Raw genomic sequence first — 15,658 nt, forward strand, 5'->3', positions numbered from 1 at the left:
TGTACATCTGCGGCTTTTATTTCAGAGGCTGCTGCTCTAGGGACAGCTCACACATCCAAGATGGTCAACCCGACACTTTGGCAGATAAGCTAGTTTGACTAGAGCAACATTTGCGAAAACATTCACATAAGCAGCATAATGCATCCAACATCTTCAAACAGTGCTAGAGAAGGGCTTTCCACCACCTGAAAACAGGTCAGAATTCTAGGCAAGCTCACGAAAGAACTTAGGAAACAGAAGTGGCAATGTTAAAAATAATCAAATCATATTTAACTGGGCCCTATCTTTTTTTTAATATAAAAATATGCTTCTCTTTGGAAATTAGGGGAAAATACTTCATATTCCAAAATTTCAAAATAATGGAAAACTCATCTACACAGCTATTTCTCAAGTCATCACACATATGATGGTGTGAAATTTGGCAATTATTTAAACACCTTGTTTTTGGATCATGCCTCGGAAGCTGAGCTCAATTTGGTTTTGGCAGGAACACACATCTTTCACATTTAGGTTCATTTTAGATCACCCAAAGCAACTATTATAAGCAGTCTGAGGAAAATCCATCTCATAAACATACATTTTCCCCCTTTAGTTAAAAATGTCATTGTTCCAATGAGGCCCACAAAGTACATATTGTACACATAATATTTCTGAAGAGGTTGAAGAGGTAAAAATGATTTAAATATTATCTTTCGAAAACCACTTTTGGAAGGTATCAGGATTTTCCAAAACCCCATCTGGGCTCCTTTCTTCCGATTGCCGTGTAGACACTGTAGTTTTCTTGCAATATGTATTCTAGAAGGCACATATTCAAGAGTTTAAGATTATGTTAGTTCAAGTTCTAAATGGAGGCAAATAGTTTAACCTACTTTGTACAGAGGCCCCAAATGAAAAGTCTGCTTTTTTCTTTATTAGAAGTGAGTCTGCACATGGGGCATCATTTGTGAAGGGCTAGAAGGTGAGGCTGAGGGATCAGAAAGCTTGGCAGAGTTGGCAAGCTGCAATTCGTCAAGGCGCTTGATGTACTCATCGCGTAGGGCCAAGAGTTCCATGTAACGCTGCTCCACTGGGTTTGGCTGCTGGACAGAAGGAAAGATGTGAGTGCTTTCTGCCCCCCATCTGCTGTGCCCCCCATCTGCTGCAGCTGCTGCTTTCTGAACAAACCCTGTCATTGGGGGTTAATAGACATCATTTCCTTCAATACTGCACAATTTGCAAATAGGGAAACGCACAAAGATTCATGATAATAAAAAGATATCCAGCTATCTGCCACCAAGAAATAACTCACACACACAGTTCCACACACATGTGTCACCATCTTTTTAAAATGCATCTATCCAGGCATAGGTCCGGGCTGCTGTGTCACTTGTCCCCGCTGCACTCTGAGAGGCAACAACCCTTCTCAGGCTGGGGTGCAGGCTTCCTTCCTGTGCAGACTTGCAACCCTTTTTCTCTAAGTGAGTATCCAGAAACAAAATACAACATTCTTTTCTACTTGGTAAAACTGGACCTCAACAGTTTTCTCTAGTTCTCAATCTACATTTTGATCTGCCACTATGTTTCTGAACTGGATCTCAGTTGAGTTCCATGGAATACATAAACCACGGCTGTTCTATCCATCCCCCACAGGGGGATAGCATCACCAGTATTACATGTGATGCTGGGCCATCACGTCTCCTCAGGCAAGTATATGAATGTTACCTGAATGAATTGTTCTGGTGGGTGGGGAAGGAACTGCTGAAGAGGACAGTATGAGCGGTTCCACTTGACCACATGCAGTCCGACTGTTCTCTGAGGGGAGGAGATAATCTTACCGTCTCACTAGTGGTGCCTGGCGGTTCCTGGTCACCAGTGCTTGGCAATGTAAAAGAAATAGTTTTTGCCAATTTGATGAGTATAACTTGGTATCTCATGGTAGGTTTAGTTTGTATCACTGTGCCCTAACACAACTTTTAACATTCTACTGTCCATATTAATGTATAGCAGAGAACACTGGCCCCAAGGGGCCGCCTAGTGTGAATCTCCAGTCTGCCAAAAGTCTACTGAAGTGCCTTTCTTTATGGCTAGTGGCTTCTAGAACTATCCTGCTTTCCACTGCATTATAGCTCAGTTGGTAAAGAATCCGCCTGCAATATAGGAGACCCCAGTTTGACTCCTGGGTCGGGAAGATCCCCTGGAGAAGGGATAGGCTACCCACTCCAATATTCTTGGGCTTCCCTGGTGGCTCAGCTGGTAAAGAATCAGCCTGCAATGTGGGAGGCCTGGGTTCGATCCCTAGGTTGGGAAGATACCCTGGAGAAGGGAAAGGCTACCCACTCCAGTATTCTGGCCTGGAGAATTCCATGGACTGTATAGTCCGCGGGGTTGCAAAGAGTTGGACACGACTGAGCAACTTTCACTTTCACTTCAAGCTGCGTGCTGAAGCTGCAAGTACCAATGAGGAAGCCATGAAGACACTATGCTGATGAAGAAGGCTACACCCTAGATCTGACTTGTAGTGCTCTTTGGGACTTGCATCAGAGAAGACAGCAGGAGCTAAGACTGTATTCATTTCCTGTGGCTGCCAGACTCTAGGGGAGGAGACTTCATTGCCTCTACCAGCTGCTGGCAGCTCCAGGCTTCCTTGGCTTATGGCCGCAGCAATGCAATCATTCTGTTTTTACACAGCCTCATCTCGTGTATGTGTCTGGCTTTCAAACCTTCCTCTCTTTTCTCTTATGAGGACACCTATCCTCGGATTTAGGGCCTGAATAAATATAGGAGGATCTCATCTTGATATTCTGAACTCAAGTGCACCTTTTTCCAAGGTCACATTCACAGGTTCCAAGTGGATGTGTGTTTCGGGGGCCCCCATTCAACCTACTACAGCCTGCCAAGACCTGACTGGTGCTCTCCTCAGCATTCTGCTTACAAAGGGGCAGGGTTTGGAGAAGTCTCCTCTTCCCTCCGAGCCCCTTCCTTCCTGTGAGCCCCTGTTCTTTTTACTGTATGGCTCTGTTTGAACAGGAATGCGTGTAGAGTGACTGATGCCCAGTAAGTGCTGTGTACCGCCCCTTGATATCCTTTGCCTGTTTTTCTCTGTATATGCTCCACTGAGAGCTGGACACTGCTCCAGGGGCTCAGGATTCAGCAGTGAATGTGCGTGCTCAGTCGTGTCTGACTCTTTGTGACCCCAGGGACTGTACAGCCCACCAGGCTCCTCTGTCCATGGGATTCTCCAGGCAAGAATACTGGAGTAGGTTGCCAGGCCCTCCTCCAGAGCATCTTCCTGACCCAGGGATCAAACCCAGGTTTCTTATGTCTCCTGCATTCCCAGGTGGGTTCTTTACCACTAGCGCCACCTAAAGGAGGCCCAAACGTCCACTTCTGTGGTGTTTCTCTTCCAGCAGGGGGAGACAAACAGCAGAAACAACGATGACCCTGGGAGGTCCACAGGATGTGGAAAAGTAAAGCATGGCGGGAGGGACAGGGACACATGGGGGTGGATGACACTCTTATTGGGGTGGTCGGGGTGAGGCACCTTGACAAGGCGACTCTTGGGGGGGCTGCGGGGAGGGAAGGGAGGTGGCCAGGCAGATGGCTGAGGGTCTCAAGGCTGAGCAAGGAGCCCAGCGTGGCCAAAGCAGGGTGTGTGAGAAAGAGGCATCAGTGAGGAGGCTGGAAGCCCTGCAAGTTCTCCTGACAGCCTGGGACAAGTGGCGAGAGAGCAGAGAGGGCGAGGATGACTGTGTGGTAAATGGAAGCTCACCTACAGGGACAGGAGTGTTTGCTGGGGATGGGTGTGTGCACGACCTCTAATGTGGTCAGAGTCTCACGTGTACAGACACATATGAACACCTACCGCACTGCACACTTTGAACATGTGCAGATTATTATGAATCAATTATACCTCAATAAGGCTGGTTTTTAAAGTGGGAGAAAAGGATGACATTCAGGTTTCTGGCCAGGGCGTGTAGGATGGAGCTGCCAAGCACTGAGATGCAGAAGCTGGTAGGAGCAGCAGGTTTGTAGAAGAGGACTCCATGTGCACTCCGTTTGCTGTGCCAGGACCATAGACCACTAAACATTTACCATCAATGGTCCATTCTTCCCCCTCCCCAGCCTCCACATCTCCGGTCTCTGTTTCTGGGTTCTGTTCTGCTTCAAATAACTCCTGACATGTGGCGGGGCAAGAGTTTCCTCAACACTCTTCTCCAAAATGCTCTTGGCTATTAAAACTTCTCTTTTCCATATGACTACTAGAATCTATTTGTTATTGTACCAGCAAGACAAGAAAAAGAAATGAGAGGTAAAACAATCATTTTTGTCAATGATGGACAAGGCTATAGAGTTAGAAAACTATTAGAAATAAAAAGATCATTCAGTCTGGTAGTGGGTACAAAAGATGTCTAGCAGTCATTAGCCTAGAGACAAAGAGAACCAATTTAGAGATATAATAGAAGGAAAGAGTCCATTTGTGACAGCATATCACAGGACAGAACAGCGAGAAATGAAATTCATAGTGAAGTGACTGTAAATCCCACACCTCAATGTGTCCCTCGGGGAATGAAGTATGAAGTAAGGAGCATGCCAGGCACAGGCAGTCAGTGGCTACACAGGTATTTTAGGCTTAAAAAGCTTTTCATATTCATATTCCTTTCTAACTTTTCTATCAGAAATAACTTAAACCCCACCCAGGTAAGCCTGTGAAGATCTGTCCTTGTTGTCATCCTAAGTAAAACAGGATCTGCCTGGGGCAACCCTGGTTCAGAGCCACGTGGAGTGCAGACGTCCCCAAAGGACAATATGCAACATACCAGCAGCTGAAGGTCTCACTTAGGTTTACGGGACTAAATTCTCCATTGGCTTTTGGCCTGAGAAACTTCCTCATATTAAATAAAAGTACCAAATTTGCTTCTTCACAGTTTGTCAAATATAAGAATTGGTCTTGTCATCAACTCTCAGTTTTGAGGTTGTAGCAAAGGCCAGTGGATTCCACTTTTAAAAAAGCACATTAGCCCTGCCTTCTTCTTGGGGAATAGCTCACTATGGGGAGAGGCTGGATATGTTTCTACATTTTTCCACACCAATAGTTTACCATAGTGCTGTGAATGCCCCCGGCATTCAACAACTGCCTGTATACCAACTGGGCCACACAACTGAAGAACAATTTCAGTAGTTAAGTATATTCTTTTAGGTTTACATTATAGAATTTGAAAAGTCCTGTGTGACTGGATTGTAATCTATTTCTGTATGAAATACTGTTCTGCATAAGATCTTTTGGGAAATGTGATGCACTTAGTTCACATTTCTCCTCGAGCTCGATCATCAACTTCTGTTCCTGGGCGCCCCTGCAGTCTGGGAGCTCCTTGTGGACAGAGACCAGCTCTTCTTAATCTCTGGGTCCCCCCAGTGCCTGATGCATGGTATTTGGCAGATGAAAATCCAAGGTGCTGAATGACATAAAGATCTGTATAGGACCCTTGACATTCAGAAAATCTATATAGGAAGGGTGACTTATTTTCTTGGAGTAAATCTCACAGATCATAATACAGACCAATCACTGTCTCAAAATAGAAACCTCAATCAAAGAAATGTTCACTCCTACCTGGCTCAGTTCCATTTGGCTCAGTTCTGGGAGAGTAAGGGGGAGAGACACATCACAGTAAGTTCTTCCAGTGATGTCGCTGAAAACCTGACTTGTCACACAATTGTCATTACCTTTGTATGCCATCAGTGAATTGCTCTAAATGCATGGAATTTCAAGAGCTTCTCTAAGTACAGATGGATGAGGAGAAGAGACTACAGAATCTGTACAGACACTATCAACATTTTCTAATCACCAACAGTTATTTTTTTAAAGCCATGATAAATACAGAAAAGGTAAAATTTATAGGACAAACAGGGCTCATTATATAGTATTTTTTAACCAGCAAAGAAATATGTCCTGTGTAACAGTGCTTAGAATCTTGGGAAAATTCCTATTTCCTCTTTATTTGATGTTCCAAATGCTCGAACTATAGCTAAATACACTCCCTCTGTGTACTTCTCAAATCCTAAACTAAACAAGTGAATGTTCTCAAGCCCTGGAATCTGTCACTTTCCAAAAAATCATACATTTCAACCATCATGAAACTGCAAAAGGCTTTCAGGCAAGCAAGCAGAGACCTTGAAACAAGAGGGCCAGCTTAAACGTGCATCTCTCTGGTGGGAACAGGGTACACACACTGGCGTGTAGCCAGCTGCCTGAGTGGAATAAACAATCCAGAGTCAGACTGAGCACCAGGCCCTTTTATTGCCTGACTATGTGTAGTGGGATTAAAGCTGACACTTATGTAAGACTGGCCTGGGAGAACAGGTATTCAACCATCCTAACCGCAGGAAAGTGTGCAAACCTTTAAAAAGAGTGATCACAAATACTTAATATTTACAGTGCTTAGAACAAATCGCTCAATGGATGTACTGCTGAGCCCTCAGCAATAGGCTGGACTTTCCTTCTGATCTTGGATGCAGTAGGAGTGGGAGAAAGCCTGACTGTGCCTTTAATAAAATGTGGAGTCTTTTGCTTCAAAAATCACCGTTTCCATGTTTGACTGATAAATGGCCAATTGACTGTACTATCCTTTGACAGATCAATTATCTTTATTTTAGAAGTAAAGACTTTCAGTAAAAAGCATTCTGATATTAGTTGACAAGTAACATACATGTGACTAGATAATAGAAAATGTTTCTTTTCCTTGAAGGATCATCTCAGCCTAGTTTCTGGAAAGAACCTTCTTATGAGGTGTAACAACTTTTAGTCATTAAAAGAAATCCTTGACTATGAAAACTCAGAAAATTTCCAGAGATTTAAATTAGTTTACATCTTATGGTATAGATGAACTTATATGCAAAGCAGAAACAGAGACACAGATGTAGAGAACAAACTTATGGATACCAAGGTGGGGGACAGGGGTGGAATGGATTGTGAGATTGGGACAGACATGTATATACTACTATGTACAAAACAGATAACTAATGAGAACTGACTGTATAGCACAGGGAACTCTACTCAATACTCTGTGGTGACCTGAATGGGAAGGAAATCCAAAAAATAGGGGATATATGTATACATATGGGCTTCCTGGTACCTCAGGTGGTAAAGAATCCGCCTGCAATGTAGGAGACGCCAGTTCGATTCCTGAGTCAGGAAGATCCCCTGGAGAAGGGACAGGCTACCCACTCCAGTATTCTTGGTCTTCCCTGGTGGCTCAGACAGTAAAGGAGCTGAATGCAATGTGGGAGACCTGGGTTTGATCCCTGAGTCGGGAAGATCCCCTGGAGGAGGCCATGGCAACCCACTCTAGTATTCTTGCCTAGAGAATCCCCATGGACAGAGGAGCCTGGTGGACTGCAGTCCATGGGGTTGCAAAGAGTCACACATGACTGAGCTTCTAAGCATAGCACATGTATACACATAGCTGAATCACTTTGCTGTACAGAGAAACTAACGCAACATTGTAAAGCAACTATACTCCAATAAAACATTAGCTTAGATTTTAGTTTTTAAAAACTGCATTACTCATATTGGCAGGAAAATATTAGTTCAACAGCAATCAAAATAAATGGTTTAGGCATTAAAAACAGTTTTTAACTGAAATTGGGATTAAAAGCAAGTGTCATTTTTTTACTCTATTTTTCCTTTCATAATATTTTTAAATAACTGCTACATAACATTATCAAAGTCCCAAGCTAGTACTCATTCGACATCACTATATTCACAATGCTACTTCACTTACTTGTTGCTTGATTCTGGGGTTCCATCTAATATAGTAATTCACCCAAAGTTCCAAGTGACGCATACTGGCAACTGGATATAACACTCGATTGATTTCCTTAGTGTAGAAGGGATTTTTGAATTTGTCTTTATTACTGTTGATCAGTGACCATAAAGAAACGGTTCTTTCTGTAACTTTCTAGATGAAAGAGAAAGTGGAAAGCCTAAGTAAAAACACACCCCAGTACACAAACCATTTTTCAGGCTGCGGCGATACGGCTGAGCGTCAACTTGAATCACACATGTACATTATCCCCATAATAGCTCAAAAAGCCTCCTGTGCCTGGAGTGCTGAGCACCACTTCCCGATATTTGCATACATAATGGCTCAAGAGCCTCTGTTTCTGCCGGAAGAGAGAGGGGCAGGATGCTGTAACATTAAATGCAATTCACTGACCTAAGAAAACTATTCCTGGCTGGGAAAACATTCACGAACAGATGGGCACCATGCTCTTTTGAATTCAGCAGCAAGGAAAAATTATCACAAGATCTCACTGACTTTTTCCATTTTTGTGTTTGTTCAAATTACAAAATCTTAACCTGGGTCTACTTGACAGTTTGCATCTAGATAGTTAGGTTAATAAAACATCCAGAGGTTTAATGCATCATGCCAATATCCAGATATTTGAAACACCTGGATACCTGACTTCAGTGAAGCTTCACTTTTTCCATCTGGTACCCATCATTTCATACAGATGTTCATATCTTCACTGATTTTCAATTATAGTTTTGTTTTTTTTTTTTTTTTACGTTCTGACCATAAATAGAGGAAAATCAAAACTTGGGAAATAAAAAGGCAAGTATTAAAACTATTGAAGGCAGAACTGGAAACTCTTCCTGGTGATGAGAGGTTCAATAGGGAAGGGACATATGTACACCTATGGCTAATTTATGGTGATATTTGACAGAGAACAACAAAATTCTGTAAAGCAATTATCCTTCAATTAAAAAATATGTAAATTTTTTTAAAAATCAAGAAGAAAGGACCAATAAGATAAAAGTGGAAGCTGAAAAGAACAGCTTGAAATAAGTGACTGAAGAAATCCCTTGAACATACAGATTTTGTGAATGTGAATAGCAATAACAGCAGCATAATTTTTCCTTCTTGGGATCCACCTAAAACTTCTTTTGACCCTTTTGGATGCCACAATCTACACTACTGCTGCTGCTGCTAAGTCACTTCAGTCGTGTCCAACTCTGTGCGACCTCATAGACGGCAGCCCACCAGGCTCCCCCATCCCTGGGATTCTCCAGGCAAGAACACTGGAGTGGGTTGCCATTTCCTTCTCCAATGCATGAAAGTGAAAAGTGAAAGTGAAGTCACTCAGTAGTGTCCAACTCTTAGCAACCCCATGGACTGAAGCCTACCAGGCTCCTGTGTCCATGGGATTTTCCAGGCAAGAGTAAAGGACTGGGGTGCCATTGCTTTCTCCACCACAATCTACACTGCCTTGTCTTTATTTGCATGCTTGTTTTTATTTTTATACATGCACACAGTTGACTTAAAGTCAAACAGCTAGACAAGGTTTGTTATGGAAAAAGCAGTCTCTCACCTTTCTCCCCCAAACAACTGTGTTTGACTTTTTAAATGTATCTGGTTATTTGGTACTTACCTCCACATCTTGGAGAAAACTATCCTCTTGCTACTTGTTGACTACACATTTACAGGCATTGACTCTTGGTACTGTCACAGGGAGAACGGCTCCCTGGTACTGTCACAGGGAGAACGGCTCCCACCCCACGCTGCTGTGCTCACACCCTCTGCCCTGCCTGGGAACCCCCAATATATACTGTAGCTTTGATGAGATCCATGTTTAGGGTTTAGATTGCTATGACTCAGCAAATCCTGAGGTCCCTCTTCTTGGGCTAGTCACTTTCTCCAGAGAAGATTCTTTCTGTTTTTTAAAAGTTCAGTGTAGTTCATATACCATAAAATTCATCATTTTAGTCTACAGTGGTAGGCTTTTAGTACTTTCTTCGTGGTGTGCAACCACCACCTCTGTCAAGTGCTAAGACATTTTCATCATTCCCAAAGGAAGGCCAGTACACACTAAGAAGGAACTCCCCATGCTCCCCTCCCTCAGCCCCCTGTCAACCACTAGTCTGCTTTCTGTTTCTATGGACTTGATTTTCTAGACATTTCAGATAAATGTAATCATATCATATGTGCCTTTTTATGTCTGACTCCTTTCAGTAAGCATATTTTCAAGGGTCATCCTTTTGTGATGTGGGTGAGAACTCCATTCCTTCTGATGGCTGGATAATATTCCATTGAATGCAGAGACCACATTTAGTTTGTCTGTTCATCAGCTGACGATGATGAGGTTGTTGAGGCCTTTTAGCTATTATGAGTAGGGCTGCCCTGCACTAAGTTTTTGCCTTACCCCTGTTTTCCTCCCTCTTGGGTACATACCCGGGAGTAGAAATGCTGGCTCTCATGATATTTTACACCCCCACCAGCAACATCCAAGGGTTCCCTTCTCTCTCCTTCCTTGCTAACAGAGAAGGCTCCTACCTGAAAGATAAGGACCTGCTGCCAGGATGTAAGGAGTCAGCAGGGGACATGGGTGGAGGCCCTCGCAGGCCAGCTGTTCCATTCACTCAACCCCTGATGACACCTGGAGACCTACCACTCTTTTTCGAGAAGAAACCTCTGTCCTCACCTCCAGAGATGGGTGGGGGTGATCCAGGAAAGCTGCCTGCTTATTCTAAACACACCTTCAGGGTATCTCATCCCTCCCCCTTTGCCCCAGAAGCCCTGAGTCATCTGGGGTTCCTGCGATGCAAAGTGGACTGGTTCTTGCCTTCCCTACTGCTGGTATGAGATTCTCAAGTGAAGTTATTTCCCACTTATCTACTATCTTTCCAGCTTCCAAGTTTGTTGCTGTGTCTCCTTTCTTATTTCCCCCTGTTCTTGTGGGTTAATACCTTTTAAAAATTTTCCCTTACTGACATTTTTATGGCGTTTTGGGAGGGTGACCTTGCACGCCTTTAATAGCCATGCTTACTCCAATAGCCAAGATATGTAAGCCACCTAAGTGTCTATCAACAGGTGAATGGGCAAATAAGATGTGCCATGTATATACAATGGACTACTACTCAGCCATAAAGAATCAAGTGCTGTCAATTGCAGCAACATGGCTGAACCTGGAGGGGACGATTATGTTTAGTGAAGTGAGAAAGAGAAATACTGTATGTTTTCACTTATATGAAGAATCTATAATACAAGTGAAGAAATGTAGTAACACAGAAACAGACTCACCAATATAGAGAACATACTAGTGATTACTAGTGGGGAGAGGGAAGGTGGGAGGGGCAGTACAAGGGTAGGGGAGTAACAGGTACAAACTAAATAAGCTACAAGGATATATAGCATTGGGAAATATAGCCATTATTTCATAATAACTTTAATGAGCTGAAGCTGAAATACCAATACTTTGGCCACCTGATGCAAAGAACTGACTCATTTGAAAAGACCCTGATGCTGGGAAAGACTGAAGGCGGGAGGAGAAGGGGACAACTGAGGATGAGATGGTTGGATGGCATCACCAACTCAATGGACATGAGTTTGAGTAAGCTCTGGGAGTTGGTGATGGACAGGGAAGCCTGGTGGACCCCATGCTGCAGTCCATGGGGTCGCAAAGAGTCAGATACGACTGAGCGGCTGAACTGAACTGAACCTTAAATGGAGTATAACCTATAAAACTATTGAATCACTGTGTTACATGCTGAAACTTACATAGTATTGTAAATTATCTATACCTCAACAAAAAAATTCTTACTCTCTGAGGGAAAAGTCAACATCTTACTCATGAAGGCCATACCACAAACTCAATAACCTCTGGTTGAAGTGAAAAAGCGTGAGGTACAAAATGAGACACTCTGCATTCACCACAAGCCAAGCTATCAAATTCTTTGTATTTCATGGCAGACTAGACACATTTTGGTGACCCTTTAACTAAAAAGATGAGCATTTTTCACTCACCTGTTTCTCGCGAGCAGATTCACAGTTGTATAAGAACGTACCAAAGCGGCAGCTATACAAATGATCCAAAATTGTAATCAAAAACCGTTCATTGAATTCGAAAGCTGTAGGGAACTAGACAGAAACAAATGGGTAAGGAACACATGAAAACCTGAGGCTGATCTCATAGAGCTCAGAAGAGGTGCATAATTGTTCTGGGGGGACAGCTGAGGCTGAGGTCTGCAGCGCCCTACGGCTCATCTGTTGGTGCTCTGCCCAGGGCTGGAGAGCATAAATGAGCATCAAGTAAAGGAATAATGAGTCAAAAAGGGAAAACAAGCCCATTTTCTGGGTTCTCCTGAGCGTACAGGATATTTGAGGTGATTTACTTATTTATAGCAGTCTAAGGGAGCAGACATGCCCATACACAAACACCAGCATAGGATAAATTGGAAAAGATGGCTGGTGGTTTCAATTGTACTGCTTTTCCATTAGCAGAGAGAGTGTAGTTAAATATTAAATTTTAAAAACTTTATTATGAAAAATTCCAGTCAATATAAATAGTAGTGAGGATTTAAAAAGTGAACCCCATGTACCCATCACCTGGTGTCCAGAATTATTTGCACATGGCCAAACTTGTTGTATCTCTAACTCTACCCTGTGTTACTCTGACACAAATCCCAGATATTGTATAAGATATTTAAAGATGAAGTCAAATGTATTTTCATCCAATGTATCTCTTACCTGCTTTGACATCTGCCATACACAATCAATAAATTGGAGAAAAATAGGAGATCGGTCAGCGTCGGCGTGGTTTTTATCACCATGACCTATTCTCTGAAAGGAATTGATGATTTGTTTTAAAACTGAGAAAGGTATAACCCACAAAATGTGACAGTCACAACTCAGTAATCTGCCTTCCAAACACCAAGTTTCTCAGAGAGTGAATAGTACTTTTCCCCATGGCAATAAAGAAAATAATGTAAGGTTTCAAAACAATGGAAATTAGGGAGATAAATTTCTATAAAATATCAATACAAACTGAGAAAGCATCAAATCTTGAAACCATATCCAAAAGGGTATGATTATTATAATTAAAAAATTCTTCTTAAAAAAGTTCTTTCTCGAAAACAAGTCAAAAACTTCACCATTAACAATGATTCTTTCTACTTAACAATGCTGTTCACAGTACTTACTTGTTCAAAATACTTATTCAAAAGGTGTCTGGAAACCAGACCTGCAAACAGACATTTTAATAGGTTCTCTTGGTCTTCAAAATATCTATCAGAAAATAGCAAAAGCCTCAACAAAAAGTCTAGCATATCTACAAATATTTGGCTCTAGTAGTTATAACATTAGTTGAGAAAGGAGTATCTTCCTTCTTTTGTACAATTTCAACTGAAACACTTTCCATATCACTTTCAAGTGAAACTGTAAATGGCACAGATGGATGAACATGTCTCCTGAAAAGACTGGCTAAACCCAAAGCGCCACATATTTTCAAACCTGCAGAGTGTTTTTTTTATAATACTACTCAGATTTTCTTTTTAAAAGGAAATCAGTGGTTTCACAAACTAGTTTTTTTTTTTTTTAAATCCCAGGTGGTAATGACCAGATAATTTAAAAATTAGTTTTGTTTACTTACAGATGCGAATTTATGTCCAAAACTGATCCATTCTTTTTGGACCAATATTTCAAAGCCCTCGATGCTCCGGTAGAAGCTGTCCAACATCAGCATGGCCAGGGACGTCAGCTGGGCTGTCCTGTCCCAACCATCACTGCAGTGCACCACCACCGAGCTCTTCCCCGAGGAAACCTTGTCTGCGACCTGGATGGCTCCCGTCAAAACAAGCTGGCAAAGAAAAACATGCGAGTAAATGGCCAGCTGGAAGGGACTGCTTAAATTTGAACTTAAAGCCTTTAACCCTAGTAAAAAGTCCTGCTTTAAAATAACTCAACGTCTAGAACGGAAAAGGTTCTGAAAATGGAAGGCCAGGAACTACAAGGCTTGTTGCTTTTCCTCTGCAGAAACTAATTTCAAAGACAAAGTGAAAGTGAAAAGTGTTAGTCACTCAGTCGTGTCCAACTCTTTGTGACTCCATGGCCTAGAGCCCGCCAGACTGCCCTGTCCGTGAATTCTCCAGGCAAGACTACTGGAATGGGTTACCATTCCCTTCTCCAAGGGATCTTCCTGACCCTGGGATCAAATCCACGTCTCCCACACTACAGGCATATTCTTCACCACCAGGGAAACTGAGGTAAGTAGGTATTAAAAAACAAGACAAACAGACACAAAGCCAAACTACATGTCAAACCTTCTTTCACATATATGATTATACAAGTTCACTAGGGCTATTGTAATAGTGTTACACAGACTGGGGGCTTAAATGACAGAAATGTATCATCTCTTAGGTCTGGAAGCTAGAAGTCCAAGATCAAGGTGTGGGCAGGGTCATGCTCCCTCTGAAGGCTCTAGGGAAGGACCTGTTCCAGGCTTGTCTCGAAGTTTCTGGTAGTTCCTGCCTTCTGGCAGCATAATTCCGATCTTCAGATGGTATCTTTCTGAGCATGTCTCTGTGTCGAAACTCCCCTTTTCATAAGGACACCAGCCTTATCGAATTAAGGGTCCACACTACCCCAGTATGAACCTGTCATAACCAATCACATCTACAATGACCCTCTTTCCAAATAAGGTCACACCCTAAGGTACTGGGGGTCAGGGTATCAACATATAAACTTTGGGAGAACACAAACGCATATATAAGCTCCCCAACCAGGGATCAAACCTGCACCCTCTGTAGCGGAAGCACAGACCCCCTAACCACTGGACCACAAGCGAAGTCCCTTGTTTGTTTACAGAAATAAATTGAAGTTTCTAAAGTTGTTAGTTTCCTCACATAGTTTCAAGTTCTTTTAAAAGAATGGAGGTTTTTGATGCCTCTATCAAGACGAAGGATTGACTATAATAAAAACACGAAACTCATTCTTTAAATTAAGTCCACTGAGATTAGTTTTAATAAAAACGATGGCTCCAGGTTCTTGAAGGTCGTATGCAGTAATGGTTACATAAACCTGGGGGAAAGGCTCAACTACTCGCTATTGATGAGTTGGAAAGTGACATCTCCACAAACTCTCAAGAATATCTTTACTTTGGGTAAGCAAATTGTAAAGAAACACAAACTGTCGGCCCTATACAAAAAATATTCTTTTTCTCACTGTTCAATTTTTTTTTTCAATTTAAGGAATTAAAACAATTTCCTGTTTCACTGAACAATTATTTTCTTTTTATATATATACATCTTTTTTTCAAAACTTATACTTGCCTTGATATGTTCCAGCCAATGAGTAGATTCCAAACTGGACAACCAATGAGATTCTTCCACATTAGGATAAACAATGTCTTTGACTTTTTTCAAAGATTCCCGCATAACATGAATGTTATGAATGTCTAAGAAGAAAAGTTCGGCGTTATGATACACATCATCACTTTCATATCCTCCTCCTGTTGCCTAAGAAACAAGATATACAAAACAGTAAGTTGGGTTTTCTATTTCTTCCATTACTTAGACAAATATTTCAAAGGTTATTAGTCCTCCAAATCTTAACCTAAAACTTTGTAACTTTGATTAAATAATTGATGTGACTCGACTTCCTATCTGACACTAGGCCTCAACAATATTAATCACACTCTGAGCTGGAAAAAAATGATGGGGAGCTGGCAATTTCTTGGGAATCTGTATTTGCAAGAAAAAATCATTTTCAAAATGTTCCCTAATTACTAGCTCTTCTTCTGGATCTGGAAAGGCAAGAGCTGGTTCTGAATGGTTCTCATCTTCTATCTGATTTTAACAGTACTCCAAGGGCAGGCTCACATGGGACACGATGAGCTAGAGGAAAAA

The 15,658-nt window shown here is 42.0% G+C and overlaps 1 protein-coding gene across 5 annotated transcripts in view; it reads right to left on the minus strand.

Annotated features, from left to right (window-relative positions):
- MTM1 (myotubularin 1) overlaps positions 1–15,658 on the minus strand; it is a 183,024-nt gene continuing 167,366 nt past the window's right edge. For 3 of the 5 annotated variants that reach the window (XM_070290605.1, XM_070290602.1, XM_070290604.1), the window contains 6 exons: positions 15,083–15,268; positions 13,405–13,611; positions 12,504–12,596; positions 11,781–11,894; positions 7,758–7,934; positions 1–1,079 (listed from right to left, as the gene is read on the minus strand). In XM_070290605.1, coding sequence (XP_070146706.1) covers positions 912–1,079; positions 7,758–7,934; positions 11,781–11,894; positions 12,504–12,596; positions 13,405–13,611; positions 15,083–15,268 — 945 coding nt within the window. In that variant the 3' untranslated portion in view covers positions 1–911. The remainder of the gene's footprint in view (positions 1,080–7,757; positions 7,935–11,780; positions 11,895–12,503; positions 12,597–13,404; positions 13,612–15,082; positions 15,269–15,658) is intronic. The other 2 variants (XM_070290603.1, XM_070290601.1) reach the window with 1 other exon arrangement.

The sequence above is a fragment of the Ovis canadensis genome, chromosome X, assembly GCF_042477335.2.
Source record: "Ovis canadensis isolate MfBH-ARS-UI-01 breed Bighorn chromosome X, ARS-UI_OviCan_v2, whole genome shotgun sequence".
Lineage (NCBI taxonomy): Eukaryota > Metazoa > Chordata > Mammalia > Artiodactyla > Bovidae > Ovis > Ovis canadensis.